The 16,221-nt window shown below is 36.8% G+C and overlaps 1 protein-coding gene across 2 annotated transcripts in view; it reads left to right on the forward strand.

The window, feature by feature from the left end:
* Positions 1-16,221, forward strand: part of LPCAT1 (lysophosphatidylcholine acyltransferase 1) — a 58,742-nt gene that overhangs the window by 27,545 nt on the left and 14,976 nt on the right. For both annotated transcript variants that reach the window (XM_067292426.1, XM_067292425.1), the window contains exons 7-10: positions 630-664; positions 3,291-3,345; positions 6,256-6,338; positions 13,502-13,627. In XM_067292426.1, coding sequence (XP_067148527.1) covers positions 630-664; positions 3,291-3,345; positions 6,256-6,338; positions 13,502-13,627 — 299 coding nt within the window. The remainder of the gene's footprint in view (positions 1-629; positions 665-3,290; positions 3,346-6,255; positions 6,339-13,501; positions 13,628-16,221) is intronic.

Below are 16,221 nucleotides of genomic sequence, written 5' to 3' on the forward strand. Positions count from 1 at the left end.
TAGTAATAATAATCTTATAATGTACCTTTGACTCTTGGATCAGGCAGATGAATGCATGCCTTCTGTGAGAAAAGGGAATTGGAGAAATATTGTTTGAGGTAAGACAGATAAAGTCTTACTGGCCCCACTGACCCCTGTCAGTAGGGAGGACTTCCTTGGCATTGTCTCTACGGGTCCCAAATACTTCAGAAGTGTCTCAGAGTGTTCATATCTGTTGTTGGGAGGTCCAGGGGACCAAGGTCCAAGGGTTAGAGACACTAAGAAATGTCGTGTGCAGCTGGTTGAGTTAGAGAGTATGCATGGACTATACACCTGGAAGAATGTTGGTTTATGGTAAATAACTTTATTTTCCAAAATTAACAGCATTTGAGAAATCCTTGGATCTTTGTGTTCTATGACTATAGATATTTTGTGATCAAGACCTGGATTACTGGGTATTTCCTAGCTTCGTAAAAGGTAGGCTGATTCCTATTGTAATTGGTTTACTCTTAATAGGACTAAGAACTTCTGCAAATAGGGAGTCAAAGTTTCCATGAAGACATCATACTTGTAGGTCATCATACCATCTATAATGTAACAAAAGTTTAAAGTACAATAATTAATTGCAGCTGTTACGCTTCTCTTTTTAGGACACGATCACATGGACGTGGCAAGGGCCAGGAGCGTAAGTGGTCTTTATTTTGTTTACATCATGATTACTTTCCTTGAATAGTTTTATTTACATGAACTTGTACAAGTACAAAGTCAAGCAGGAATTACTGGCTATTGGACTATTACTTGGGATTAATTTGTGTCTTTCATCCCTGAGTATGATGATATTCAGTTAGAGGAGTCCAGATATAAACAGGGTGTACTTTTGCTACTATAATTTTGATGTTTTGTGGAATGGATTTTAGTTTTTATTTATTTGTTGAGCCAGGTACCTGAAGTAAGACAAGTTGCTTCTGCTCTGTGCCTGCATATCGATTTGGTATGTCCATATAAAATTTGCAGAGACAGTCATTCCAACAAGGGAGTTTGGAAGTACTCTTTCAGTATATTGCCCATTGTAACTTTGATTTATTTCAAATTAAATGTTATTATGGAGGTACCTTAAATATATTTAGCAGATTTGTGTAATGTAAATTATAAAATGTAGCTGTTGTTTAAAAAACATCATTTTCTGGCACTATTTCCACATTTGGGCTGGAGTCAAAGTTCTAAAATTTCTAGATGAAGATCAAAACAAGAAATCTTGAAACCCAGATAAAGGGGAGGTGAATTCCATGGTTAATAGTTTCCCATCAGCTGCCCCTTTGGGAACTGTTGTTTTGAATGTCCTGCTTGAGATCCTATATTTTAGTAGTAACAAGAGAGCCATTTGGATTGGCCAGGATACAAGTAATTTACAGTTTTGTTCATTGAAATGGACTAGGGATCAAGTTTGATTAAGGACACATCTAAATGGGGGTGCTTGGAAATCGCTGGTCACTTTTAAGGGTGCACCTTTCAATTAAATGATTACATTGGGAGTAGCTGAATCCATGAGTGTCTAAACTAAGCAAATGCTGCTGTATTCACGGAATGCAAGGATTTCTGGTCTCTCCCTGTGAGTTGCTCTGCCTTGTGCTGGCCCTGCAACTCCTCTAGCAAACTAACTTGGCCAGAAGGGAAAAAGGTAAGTAGTTCTCTTCTGGCTTAGTGTCTTCCCTGAGGTGTCAGGAACACATAGGAGGAGGAGAAAGAGGGAGAGAACTTGTAGGAGTGTTGACTCAGATCACCTTAACATGTTCTAAACAGTAACCTCATTTAGAACTGCTGACTGCTACTAACCATTGAAGTTAAATGAAAGCTGAATCAAATTCTGAAGCAGCATATGATGTTATGCAAATTTACTTGGCCAATTTAAATTACAGCTTTTACTTAATTAGGATTAATCCTCCTGAGTGACCTAAAATGTATTTCTGATATCCTAGTAGAAAATACTGTTAAGACTCCCACAGTCTTCAGTTTTTGAGCAAACATCTCTCTTCCTCTCTCATAATGTTGACCAAAACTTAATCTGGTAATGTTGTTGTATACAGGATTATTCTGTATACAGAAGATTTATAGGCTACCTCAACTTTGAATAGACAGTTAAATAGAGTGAAAATTTGTCACGTGCAAAGTATACAATTTCTGGAAAGTAATGTTTTACTTGTTTGGCAGTACTCACAGCAAATCAATTGACTTGCTTTGAAAACAAAGACTCTTTGGCTATGGCATACAACTTAAATTTTCTCTATATCAGATTTAAGTTAGATACCGCTTCTATCTTTTTTTAATTAATATTTATGATTTAAGGTTAGCGTATTAAGAACAAGGTTGTGGGGGGCAGTGTGTGTGTGTCTGGCAGATACCTTCAGGATTAGAGAGGTGATGGGGAGCAAGTGTATTTGTAACTTATTGGGGTTTTATGTTCTTGGAAGAGGATGTACAAGATAGATCTTCACATTTTCTGTCAGTGACTTAAACATAAAATCACTAATTTTGTGGTTATTGTTGCTCCTTGTCTTTGTTTTAATGTATTAGAAATTCAGCGGGAAAGAAGGCCAAAAAAAAAAAAATTGCAGCCCTAGCAAGAGTGTATAGCAAAATGAGTAGGGTGTTACTTACAGGAACAGCACTTTATCTGCCTAAGAGGATTTTATCCAGCTCTCCCCACATGCTTATTGAGCACTGTAACTACCTAGATACTATATAAAATGCAGTTACTGGTGCAGCTCTGTAATTCAGGTTTCCAAAATCCTTTCCTGGATTTGAATCTTACTGCCTTCTAAGGTCATATTGATTCCAATATCTTGTGTCTCAGACTGCTAAAACACAAGTACTGTATTTCATTAGCAGACTTCTGAAGTATAATGAATTTTGATTCCAAATCAAGGCAATGATAAAAACCTTAGTGGTTATAACTACTCTTGCCAACCCTGTGCTGAATACAGCATTTTCCTGGAACAGATTTACTATTTATTTACATACTGTGCATGCATCATTCATATCTTAGTGTACATGTGTTATTTTACTGTTGGTCTTCTCGCTTCACTGGGTATCTTTTAACATGTGACTTCAGTGCAAAATGCTTCTGTTGCACCTTACAGAAAATAATGTGTGGAAGTGCTCTTAGACCTTTTCTTTTAATTTGACAACTGAATATGATCATATCTACAGACTGTAATGTTACTTGAGCACTTCAGAACATAATGTACTACTGTTTCACTATATTCAAATTTTCTCTCTCTCCCTTTTATTTTTTTTTTCCCTCTTCCCTGTAGGTTAGAAATTCTGTGGCTTACTTTGTGTCAGTTTCACAATTCTGTGGAAATTGAGGTTAGTAGGAAAAAAAGTATATTCCTATATTCTGGGCAGTATCAGAATACATAATACTGTATTTAATTCTTCTGTAAAAGTTTGTATTCAGTCTTTGTATGTTAACCTGAAATTCTGTCAGGAAGGTTCCTTCTGTCCTGCTTAAACGGAGTGTAACACTTGGATGCTTTTTCACTTTGCATCTGACTGTAATACTTCGTTTTTCCCCTGCTTGCCTTGCACCAGACTTTTCAAGTAATGTTAATGTTTGCTGATGTAATAAATTCCATTGGAAAGATCAGTGTGCTCTTTTTACCTTGAATACAAGGATATATTATTTTTTTAAAGAAATATCCCCCCCAAAAAAATATTTTGCCTTTTAATCAGTTAAAATATGAGAGGTCTAAGGACCAGGGAACTACTGCCTCACACAAGCATGAGATAAGGCAAGCTAGCTGACTGGCAGGATTTTTCCTCTACCTCAGGAACATGGCTTTCTGCCATGTACAAGTAAAATGGGCTCCTTCACACAGAAGTGAGCATTGCTGAGCTTTCTTGTTTTTTGAGGCAGTAGCTGCTCTGTAGCTCATATGGAGCTTGCACAAGGTCAAGTTCGGATCTTTGGTAATCTTAAAGAAAAAAAAAAATACACAAACCCACGAAGTCAGCAACTTTCTGAAACGCCCTGTACTAGAGCAGAAACTGGGAGATAGTGGAGGAGCAAAGCTGTTGTAAGGCTGTACAATGTGAGGCAGAGTACTTAAGAGGTACATGATGAATCTGGTTTTGGAAAGAAGTGCTGCAGATTTAGGACAGTGGAGGAAGAAGGAATTATTCTGTGTTCAGTCATGGTTTTTCTCTGGTCTCCAAAGTTCATTGGCTCCTCTGCCTGCTTTCTGACATCAGCACAGGGTTACTGGCAAATACAGACTATTCTTGATGCCAGAATTACTGCTGAAGATCCAGCAGTTCCAGGAGATGTACAGCAAGAAAACACAATTTTAATATGCTTCTGCCTAGATAACAGGCAGTAAGGTCTGACTGCAAAGCAAGTAGCATCTGAGGTTTGCTAGTCTGGGCTTCCTCTGCATATAATACATGTTCTGGCATACCATACATGTCATCCAGTGTATCTATTGAGAAGCATACATCCAAGTAGATTTTATAATAGGTTAACATAAAGATTAGCCCATCTGTCCTGTACTTCATGCAAGCAATCTCTTGAAGAAAGAAAGGTATGCAGTTATCTCCACATGCCTGAGCTTATTTTGGCTCCAGTCTCTTTGTTTTGTTGGCCTGTCAGCTTCAGCATTCAGCTACCCATCACAGTCTTCAATAACTGAGAGGTCCTGTGTTAGATTTGTAGTTTGTTGAACTGATCATGCTATTTCTGTCCAATTCGGCATAGATATTTGGAACACCCCTGAAATTAGGAATTGCCTCATATTCAAACTTGCCCTGCGTATGGATGAATGAATTGTTGACAATTTGCTGCTTGGAGTAGGAAGAATAGAATAGGACTCAGAATTTGAAGGAATGATCTTTCCATCTCTGTTAGCTTCACAGTCTTTATCCTTTTGTATATTATATCATGTTGGACTGGTGTACCTACTTGTAAACTAAGAACACAACAGTAGTATGTTTTCCATTGTCAAGGTGTATATAGGAAAACTGCAGCCAAAAATAAATAAATTGAGGATTTGTATAGTCTCTGTCACTGAACACTTCTATGAAACAGACAAGCATCTAATGGCAGTATTTTGGGTGCTGCCAATCATGTGATTATTGATTCTGAAAATACTGCTAACTTAGTTAATAAAAAGCATTTACTTAAATAACAAATTTGATATTTTAAAAGCAAGACTTGGAAAACAAAGGCTAGTATGAAATTCCTGAATCATAATTCTGTAATTTGTTCTACCCATAGGCAACCATACCAAATACAACTACACTTATTATAACTTTGTGTCGTTTTCTACTTAAGATGCTTTCTACAGAATTACAAAAGTTTTTGTTCACTTAGTACATAAATTATCTCATGGTGTTGCACTACCGAAGGTGGTATTTTTCTTATGCTAATGGCCGTGAGGGAAGAATCAGTGTTCTCCTTCTTGTTCCTTATATCTGAGAAATTAATTCCGTGGCTGAACTGGTAGGTTTTGAGGGGTTTTATATGTGAGTCTGGCAGTGATCATAGAGCTTACATCATAGCTTAATGAACACTTAGCATCATAGCCAAAAGCTGGAAAGTCTTTTAACAAAGACCATCCCATTCTGAAAACTGCCTTTTTTATTGCAGATCTCCATCAGTTGTGTTTTAATTTCCTGTGGCCATCTGCATTTGTTCAGAATTTTTCTGACAATTTAGTATTAATATCCAATCTCCAATATGAAAGAAAATTTGCGAAACCTACAGCAACTGAAAATAAAAATACTTCTGATGTGTACATTAAGCAGCTGTATATTATTTCAAAATGTATAATAGGAACAGTAAATACCTGATGTCCTGAGAACATTTGGATTCCAAAAATCCAAGGTATAGAACAAAGCTCATGTAGCAGGGACTTTTCTTGGTTATCTGAGCTGAACAATGCAGAAGTATTAGTTTGGACATAAGAGAAATGTAAATGCAAGAAAATGCTAATAGTTTTAAATCATTTAAAACTTCCTGGTTCCATTTATGAAAGGAAGATAAAACTTTATTTGGGCTGCATAAGGTAAGAAATGAGCAGAGCCACTACTAAATGAATTTCCAGAAGTATGACACATTTTTAAGCAGCTAAGACTTTGATTTTTACTTTTTTGTAGTTCTCTTGATACTTTAACTTTGTAAATAGCAGCTGGCTGTATATATCTTTTAATTACAGTGCTACAATACAGATTGTTTAAAATGTTAAGTATTCTTGGTATAATTCAGTTTTCTGTGTACAGTTTCTACCTGTGTATATTCCTTCAGAAGAAGAAAGAAAAAATCCAGTGTTATATGCCAGTAATGTCAGGCGTGTAATGGCAGAGTAAGTATGCTGTAATATCTAACAAAAATAGATGCATGTTTTAATTTTAACATGAAATAAATGTCATCTGTAAGTGTAGCTGCCTGCTTGCAAAGAAGCTTAGTGTCTGCAGTGTATACAGAATTTCTTACTTAGCAATTCACTTCTCTAATGTATTCTATTATATAAGGAAGGCGGGGAGCCACAAATATAGCAAGAGCTGTACTAATTCCATGGGTTTTGGTTTTTACATGTTAAATGTCTTAAGCCAGTTCCTGTGCTGTTGTGGGTATTTAAGTCCTCTGGAGGGAAAAAGTATGCTTGAAACAGTATGAAAGTTAATATAACTGAATTTTGTGCTAACGAGGTTGCATTTTAAGCTATAATTTTTTTTTATGAGGTTAAGAATAGTTTCATGTATTCATTATCAGCCAATGGTTATTTGAAACAGTAAAGCATAGGAAACTTAAGTTCAGTGAGTTGCTTCTGTTTTAGAAATTGAACACTGGACCGGTGTAAATATTAATTGTCCTCACATTAAGGTTCACCTAAAGTTCAGCTAAGAACACTTGTTTATAGTACATAATAAGCCCAAGATTGAATACACAGACCTTAATTCTCTTTTGTTGTATTTTAATTACCTTCTCTTGACTGTAAGATGATATATGAAACTCATTTTATGTCCTTTCAGTAATTCTTCCATTAGTCAGGTCTGCAGATACTCTTTTCAGTATTTACAGAAAACCCTCTGATCACTAGTAACTCGTGAAAGATTTATGAATCTTTACTCCTACAGAAGAACTTACGAAATCTTAATTTTCTTTGTGTAACTTCTCTTCGTTTTTAAGATACCAGTTTCAGCCAAAGGCCAGTTTATACATAGAAACTGATAATTCTCTGTTTTATAAGCAGAACCAAATCTGTTTCTTATGGATGTTGGGCCAATTTTTGATCTGTTGTACAAAAGGTTCTTTCTCACAGAAGAAAAAATGAAAGCATCTATGTGAATCAACCCATCTTAGAGTTGCAGTGACCTCCAAGATTTGTGTGGTTAATTTAAGATAATTAACTGGCACAACATGTAAACATTGTTCTCAGACTTTGGGTAAAAAGCGTTATTACAGAAACAATCCTGCACACTCTACTCTCTACTTCAGTCAAAAGATGACGGGGTTGGTGGGGCATAAGGATGAATTTTCAAAAACTCTGGAAGTTGACGACAAACTCTGTGTTAAAGACTTCCTTTCCATGTGTATACAGAGAGAGAGAGAGAGAGACGGATGATTTTTCTTCTCCCCTTCGCTTCTCCCTCCCATCTCTGAAGAATTAGTCATTTAGGGCTGACAGTGAGAAGTGGGATGCAGATATGAAGGGAAGATTGTCGGAATGGAGGATAGCAAGCATGGCTTGATTTGAGATGAAGAAAGGGCTGTGGATGCTGTGTTGATGTGAAAGGAAAATAAATGTGTTTGGATATCAAAGTTCTGAAGTTAAAATGCAGATGGAAATAAACCAGAATGCTGAGTTTTGGACACTGTGGATTAGTTTGGGCCAGTTAAAATAACATCAGCATAGGCAAAATATTCCTTCTAGTTTCATCTAAGTAATTAAAAACATGATGATAAACTCACAGAAATTGAGTGCCTGTTCTACTGACCACTTCCCAATGCTTACTTGAAGTGGCAGCTCTCAGAACCCTCACAGTGCTTTTACATGGCTTTTGGTGTAGGAGGTGTCAACTTAGATGCTGTCAGTCTGCTCGGGAGCTGCAGTTGTTGGAGCTCTAGCACCTCCAGTGCTCTTAGGTGCTATCATTGCACCCATTAAAACCATGCATTACTAAATAAAGGACAGTCTTACTACTCTGTCAAGACTTGTCTCCTTTTCTTCAAGGTTGAATCGGTGACTGTGTGCCATTCTGATGTCAAGAGGTCACTTCAGGATCTATTTAGTGTCTGCCTCTTTCCCATCCCCGTATTTTTCTGGAAGAAGAGTCTAACCCTACTGGATATTTTACAGCAGCTGGGGTGGTAGTCCCAAATAATAATGCATTTCTGAGTCCTGGACAAGTGTTGTGGCAAAACCCTGTGTCTTGTCCCTGATTTCTAGAAGAACTGCTAGAACTTGCTGAGTGCAGTGATAGATACAATTTCCACTCCTGAAATCTTTTCCTTCATTGTAGTTTTGTCTGGTGAAACAACCTCTATTAACTGTTGAACAAAGCACTTGACAGGACGTCTGATTCTTGCACTGCTTCTGCATGTTGATTCAAGCTTTAATTATAAACAGAACTTTTGACTAAGGAGATGCTGTCATTGAAGGATTCTTTTTTTTTCTTTGTGGCATTAGTTTCTTGCAGAATGGATGAATTTACTTGCCCAAAAAATGTTGTTCATAGTGAAATCGAAAGTGAGCCTGGCCTTTTGACTCTTTATTTTGGGCCAAAGACTTTAAGCATAACTGTGCTGTTGTGTTTCTGATTCTCTCAAGCAGCCATACCAATAACAAAAGAAATGCTAGTTCTTAACTGCTGTAGAGCAGGTTCATCTCTCCCTTGTATTCCTGCTTATCCAGAATGACAAGGAATGATGCATCTTTTTGAAGATGCGTTCAGGTGTTAACCCACCACTTGTCTTGTTCGTTTTTTCTACCAATATCTACTGCCTGTTTGAATGTGAACGTACTGGTTTGTTTTTACTGGACAATATCAGGTCTGATCATTATCTCATTGGTATGAATGTTGTGACCAGAAGTTACTCAGTCCAGGGGGATGAGCAAGATCTAAGCCTTAGTGGCTGATCTCTTACAACATATATACAGCATCTATAAGAATCCATACCAAATTTCCTTTAAAAAGTGCTGCTTAATCTCACGTAGGGATTTACCAGTATTAAAGACAATAAAATCTTTAACCTTTTTTTCCCTCATTGACAGATTATTATCCAATAGCATTAGGCAAAAAATGAGAACAGTCTGCAGTCTTGTTACAGCCACTCAGCTCACTGTTCTTCCTGCTTGGGGGGTTATCTTTGTAACCAAAAATGTCTGGAATTATTCATGCAGAATAGCCACTGCTGCTAAATAGTTACTCCATGCTGTCTTCTTGTGGATCACGTTCTTATTCTGCGCAAAGAGTATGCGCGGACTAGATTAATCCACAGCTTAAAGTATGGCCCCCTACTCTGTTTCCTATTATGCTTTGCATTTGATTTTTATTACAACTGTTTTGTTTGAGAGAGTCTGTCTTCAATTTATTTGGCCTTTTCTGCTTGTTACTCCCTGTAGTCAGTATCTGTCTCATCCACAGAATGTTATCAGGAAGTGGGTTTAGGGTCGCTTTCAATTCACTGCCAAAAATATTGAATGCCTTTAAATACAGCATTGGTCCCTGCAGGCGCTATCCTTAAAAAAATAAATAAAACTGAACTTGGTGATATCTTGTGTTTTAATTCACTTTGTGTTCTTTATTACACTAATACGGTTCTCATATCATCATGCTAATAAGTCGTACTATATAAATGTGTAAGATACTATACTGGCTCATTTTTGTAAATACTAGTTACAGTCCCAAAATTGCCATTTGGGTCTTTATCTGTATGAGATATTTTCCCCTGTAATTGATGGTAGCGAACATGCCTGAATTTCTTTTTGTGACAGTTGAACTGAAGTAAGAAAGAGCTCCCTGGAGTTGAAGTTCAATAGTTTGGTAACTAGTTCTGTAAGAAAATCTTATAAATTAAGCTGCATCCAGGCTTTACACTGAACTCTAAATCTGTCATCACTCTAAGAAATTAAATCTTAGCAAAAAAAAATGGACCTTATTTATTCCCTAGCTTCAGTCGCCTCAACAGTCCGAGATGAAATCAAGGTCCTTCTGTATTCCAGTGGTAGCCCTATACAGCTTGTGATTTATCTTGTGAACTCAAGAGCCCCTTGAACTCTAATCTCCTCTGACCTTGCCTGATCCTACAGCTGAACTGTTCTGTTTACTGTGAGGGGAAAAAAAAGTTGCTTCTTCCTCTTTTTTTTACTTTGTGTGATTCTGAAAGTCGGTATACATACACAAACTATTTTGGCTCATTTTGCTTTTTTTGGCAATTTTCCAGCCTCTGGACTTCCAACAGATGGGCAAGAGAAGATGCTTATCTCCTTCTAGTGCTTGCCTGTGTATGTGTTGACACTGGACATATATGCAGGAATTAATTGTAGTGCTATCTGTACAGGAAAAATTCTGCTATGAGCCTGACTCAAATACTGTTCCTTCTGCAGTGGGTGCACACAGCTATGAAAAGAGCGGATCATATTTTCCCCTCATGGTTTGGTTGAGCCTCAGATGATCACTGTTTGTGGAATTTTTTCTGCATCACAGCTTTTTCTTTCTCTTTGGCTAGGCTCCTGCAACATGTTTGGGGCCCATTATTTAGGAGATGTTCTTTAAATCTCAAGTGTTGGTTCTGGGATGCCAGTCGGTCAAGTTTCTACCTTCCTGCCAGTTTGAATGGCTTGATCTTTCTTAGTCATCTTTCTTTAGTCATCTTTAGATGTATTTGAAAAGCTTCTAGGATTTATTTTTAACAAGTTATTGTTTCTTGCTGTGGCTTGTCTCTGTATGGTTAGGTTTTAACTTGTTGGTTTCTTTGTTTTTAGTTTCTGTTTTCTTTGACAGAACATGTTTTCAAAAAAAAAACCTTGTCCTTCTAATTGCTACCTTTAATCTGTTGCTGAGTCACAGTGGAATTTTTTTGTCCTTACAAAATCTTTTTTGATAAGTGTCTCTTTTTCATCCTAATTCTCTAATATGGTGTGTTAGTTCATACTACAAATGAACACTTTACACTTTTGGTTTCTTCTTCTTTTAATATATTTTTAACTAGCTTCCTCTTTCCTGTGTAGTTCCCCTATGCTTCTGCTGATCTCTTGTAAGTTTCCATGTTTCTGTTGCCTGTTATACAATTTCCCCAAGATCTGATGAGATTTGTTGTAATATGTCTGGTTGCATGAGATATTTGATTACTATCATATCTCTTTATGTAAGCCACTCTGGGTAGTACAGCTTGTGGGTTATATTGTATTACTGCTGCTGCAGGAACTCGGCTATATCCCTGACAGTTGTCAGGGAAATCTTAAGGGGATCTAGGGAATGATCTGGTGCTCACAGAGTGTGAAAGAGGAAGGGAATAGAAAGCAATTTAAACTGGCAAGATAGATTCTCTCTTTGATCCCTTTTTTTTTTTTCTCTCAAAGAAAATTGATTTCATACTGTTTAATACCATGCTATATTGAAATACTATGTAATGGGGAGTATTGGCCAGACATGCCAGTATTGTAAGAATCTCTTGTTCATCCATTAAGGTGGTTTACTGTTTTGTACAAACTGCTAGAAGACTGTCCATCAAAGGAGGAATAAAGTAATGAAACAGGAACAGATCAAGAAATGAAGAAGTTGGATGAACTGAATTTAACTCTTTAGGATCATCTATATCAGGCAATCCAGCCTTCAGCATTTGTAGGATATTTTAACATGCCTTTTCCATGCACCCATACCTCTTTGGATTTAATTTGCTTTTTCTTTTTGTTTCTTTCCCTTTGTTTATCTTGCAAATGGGAGGCTATTCCTCCAGAATTGCTACACTGTATGGCCACGTATGATCCTAAGTAGCTTATAAATAACACTTAATTCTTTTTTACATATTTAGTGCTTTTGAGGTTGAATATCTATCAATGAGGTGCTCTTCCCAAGTATGTCTCTCTCAGCCATAGAGAGAAGAAAGAAACCCATATCAGTAGCTTTAGTATTAAAAGTGTGTCTCACTAGTATGTGAGAATTCCCTAAGTTTGACAGTTAACTGGTGCGTAAAAGAACTGGCTAATGTAGCTTACATCGACATTCAAAGGCCTTTACCAGGTTCTGGGGAAAAGGTTACTTAACAAAAATAAGCAGTTATTGTGAGAGAGGTGAACTGGATCAAAATGGCCACAACAGAGAGTAGAATTAAATATGGATTTTTTCATCAAGGTAAAAATGACTCTGGAATGCCTCGGGTTTGTAACAATCTTGCCATTAATGTATATTAGCTTTACAGATGAAAAAGGTGGTAGTAATAAGGCAGTAAAACCTGTAGAGGAAAAAAAGTGAAGTTCAGTTCAGAAGAAGTGTTCAGAAGGACTTCATAAGACTAGAAAGGGCTTCATAGTGGAGATGATGTTCTTCACTAACATAAGTAATGTCAGCCATATTGGAAAGCATGTCAGATGATTAATTCATATGGAGCTGTTTGTAGTTTATACTTTTTTTTTAATTTGTGCACTGAATTTTTAAATGCCTCTTCCAAACTGGAGTGTCCTTCTCCCAACTTCAGTATGGCAAATGCAGTGCAATCGCTATATCAAGATTTTCTTGGAGCGTCATAGTTGCTGTTGTGCTATGTTGTGTTTTTGTGTTGTGTAGCACAGCATCAAATTCAAAGTAAAGCAAAAAAAAAAATTACTAAATTGTTTGACATATAGTAATTCATGAGTATTGTTTTCTTCTGGTTTTGCTGTATCATACATTAAAAGTTGTTTTCTGGGCATTCATGTTAACACCACATATTTTGTTTTGTCCTTTGCATAGAGCTTATACTGCCTAACTGTAGCAGTGTACTTTAAAACTATTGTCTAATATGTAATTTTAGTATTATTACCTGAAGGTAATATTTGTTCTGCTCAGATGATTATTGATTTATTAATGTGTTGCTGTAATAATAGCATAAATAATTAACACTATAATTAAATATTAATGATAAAACGAACATAATTAAACATTAATGATAAAATAAATAAGTAGTTTTGTGTTTTAGATAAGTAATTTTGAAACCTTTTTTGTTGTTATTCACTCCTATCAAAAAATTAAGGAAATTGAAAGTCTATACATTGCCTGATTTTTATTTTTTTCCACTTGTGTTGTGTGTTCTTTTATAGTTTCTTGTACTTGTAGAGTCAAAATAGATGCACTGCAATGAGTATATAGAATGTATATTTCATCCTTTGTATGTGAACTTTCTCTTACAGGCGCTTTCACTTCCTTATCTTCTGAATAGAGCGTAATTATTGCAGGATTTCTTGCTATACAAAATGGGACAGTGAAGATTCTGCTCAGATTTCATGGGTTATCTCACTTGCTATGTTTCTTTGGCTTATTAAAGGGCATTGGGTGTTTCAGTGACAGACTATACGTTTGAAGACTGTCAGCTAGCTTTGGCTGAAGGACAACTTCGTCTGCCTTCAGACACATGCCTTTTGGAATTTGCAAAGCTTGTGAGAAGCCTTGGGTGAGCATATGCAATATTTATATACAAGATGTATCTATACTATGTAACTGTGCTTATATATCTTCTTCATATAAAAATATTGCTCTTATGAATGCAAACAGAATGCTGTCATGTTACAGTCTGGGAAATGCTAATAAAGTTAAGGCAGTATTGTACTAGAGACAAATATCCCATGCCCAGCTTCAGAGATGAAGAGAATTTACTTGGGCCAGTAGAAGAAAATCAGTCCTAGGTCACTTTAAAAATTATTCCCTCGTTGTTTTTCCCCATCTGCTAGCGGGAAATCAGGTCATCCCTTTAAGGGGTAAGGAAAGGGGTGGAGATCCTTTTCTGGTTATCTGAACAGGAAAGCTATGTAATTATTGACTTCTACATACTTGAGGGGTCTCCAAGCTTTTTCCTCTGACTGGGAAGCTGTCTTATGTGTAAGCAAGGGCTCTGGTTCTTTTCTGGCCTTAAGATGAGAAGAGGAACACATACCTGAGAAGCAATTTTCCCACATTGTAAGAGAAATGCAGGTTTTTTCCACTTGCAGGCAGCACTCTTATGTCCTAATGAGTAGAGAAGGTTGTAAAATTCATTTTGTCATAGCCTGACAACTTAGCAGTGTGTCTTTGAAGCGTTTGTTCCTGAATGAAAGTGTAAGTAGAAGATACCTCCTGAAGAGGGCCAGGGCTGTTGTGAGACTCCTAATATTTGGTATGGTTAAGAGTCAATTGACCTTCCCTCTAACTTCTGTGAAGGGAGAACAGTGCTGCCTTAACACAGTTCCGTGGCTGGGTTAATGCCATAATAGTGAAGTCAGGGGGAAAACCCTTTTCCAGAAAGTACAAAGAAATGGTTTATCTTTTGAGTGGGTTACTGCTAGATGTGCTTTCTAATGAAACTGAAGTATGGTTTAAGCAGTGTGGCTCATCTCTCCTCTTCTTCTGGCATCAGTTTCCTCTGGTTTTTGCCTTTCAGAAAACCTTCAGCAAACAGTGAAAGAATTCACATAAACCAGCTACTGAGCTTGTTGCTGTTTTCCAACTGTTCTGCATTTCTCTTCTCACCCTATCAAGCAGCCACAAATTAATCTTATAACTTCAGCCTTTTAACTGCTTAGATATATAAGGACCATTTCCTCTTCATTTTTTTTGTCTCCTCACCTGAAACTATAGCACATAGTTTCATGTTTCCATTCCACCTTTTAATTATTTCCTTTTTTCTTTTATCTTCCAGCTTGTGCACATCAATAAATCTTTCTCTTCTTTATTTAATAATAAGGAATGTAGGATAAAGGAAGGGGTGACAAGCGCATATTACTTTATTGTAAGGACCTTTGTCTGAAAAGGCTTCCAATAGGAGAGACTTCTAAGGGGAATCAGGAAGGTTGCTTTGTTCCAAAGACTGAATTTACAGAAAAAAAATCAACAACAGGGGGGGGAAAAAAGCACCACCACCAAGAAACTCTCTTATGGTGCAGCTGATAATCTGGGATTGAGTTTAATCTTCTTGTAACGTTGTCTGGCTTCTCTGTCTGCTCAATTTACAGCTGTTTTTTCAAATTATGCTTTTCTGGATTCTTTGTTATGTCAAAGGCCTCTAAAACAATTATGTGCATTTGTGTGAGTGAGGTTCCCCACACCCCAGAAGTTCTGTCTGGTTTGAGCAGTTGTACCTTTGGTGAAATATTTAGTCTTGATCTGAGTACGTGCCAGTAAAAAAGCTAATACCATGGTTATTTTTCTGACTCAATTTGATGGAGTTTGCAATATGACTGCACCTCTATCAAACATACAATAGAGGTGCAGTCATTTTGCTGTTTATTCAAAGGTTTTGAGGCCAAGGAAGCATTATGATCATTCAGTTGCATGTCTGAATAACATAAATTTTATTCAATGATTTTTGCATCCAGTCCTAATACTTGTTTTTGAGCAAGAACACGTTTTCTAGGAAGCATACGGTTTTAAATTCAAGATTTTTCAAGTAAGGCAAATCCAGTTTCATTTTTGTTATGAATTATTTGAAATCATGTTATATATCTGCTACACAGGAGAGTTGTTTTGGTTCATGTGATATATCTGCAGGACTCATCGACGCTGTAAAATCTGCTCAGTCTGTGTTCCAGTTAGCTGGATGGGAGCCAACCCCAATCCAGAAGCCATGCAGCAACAGTAATGTGGTCTCATGCTTTGTCTGATGGGTCCCTAAGAGTATTAGTTTGGGCTCTGTGCTAGCACAGCTATACTGTTTCTAGGTCATAGCTGGCTGAAACTCAGCAGCCTTGTACTCAGCTCTGTGGTGAAATGACTGTTATATTGATGAGATCACATAGTCTGACCTTCTCAAATTCTGTGTTCATTATTCCTCAAGCAATTAAACTTCTGTCGAACCTGATTATGTTTAACTAATGAACAGTTTCCCAAACTGTATGTCGTCTTTATTGAAGGTTTCAGAAATGAAGAATCCTCTGTTTTATTTGACTTATTCCCACAATTAAATGGCCCACTGTTTAAAGTGATTCCCCATTTGTACTTTGCATATATATCATGTTCCAGATGCTGAAGCTTGTTAAGGTTTTCTGACTGCTTAAAGAGTTCTTTGGATATTTT

The sequence above is a fragment of the Apteryx mantelli genome, chromosome 2, assembly GCF_036417845.1.
Source record: "Apteryx mantelli isolate bAptMan1 chromosome 2, bAptMan1.hap1, whole genome shotgun sequence".
NCBI classification, from domain to species: Eukaryota; Metazoa; Chordata; class Aves; order Apterygiformes; family Apterygidae; genus Apteryx; species Apteryx mantelli.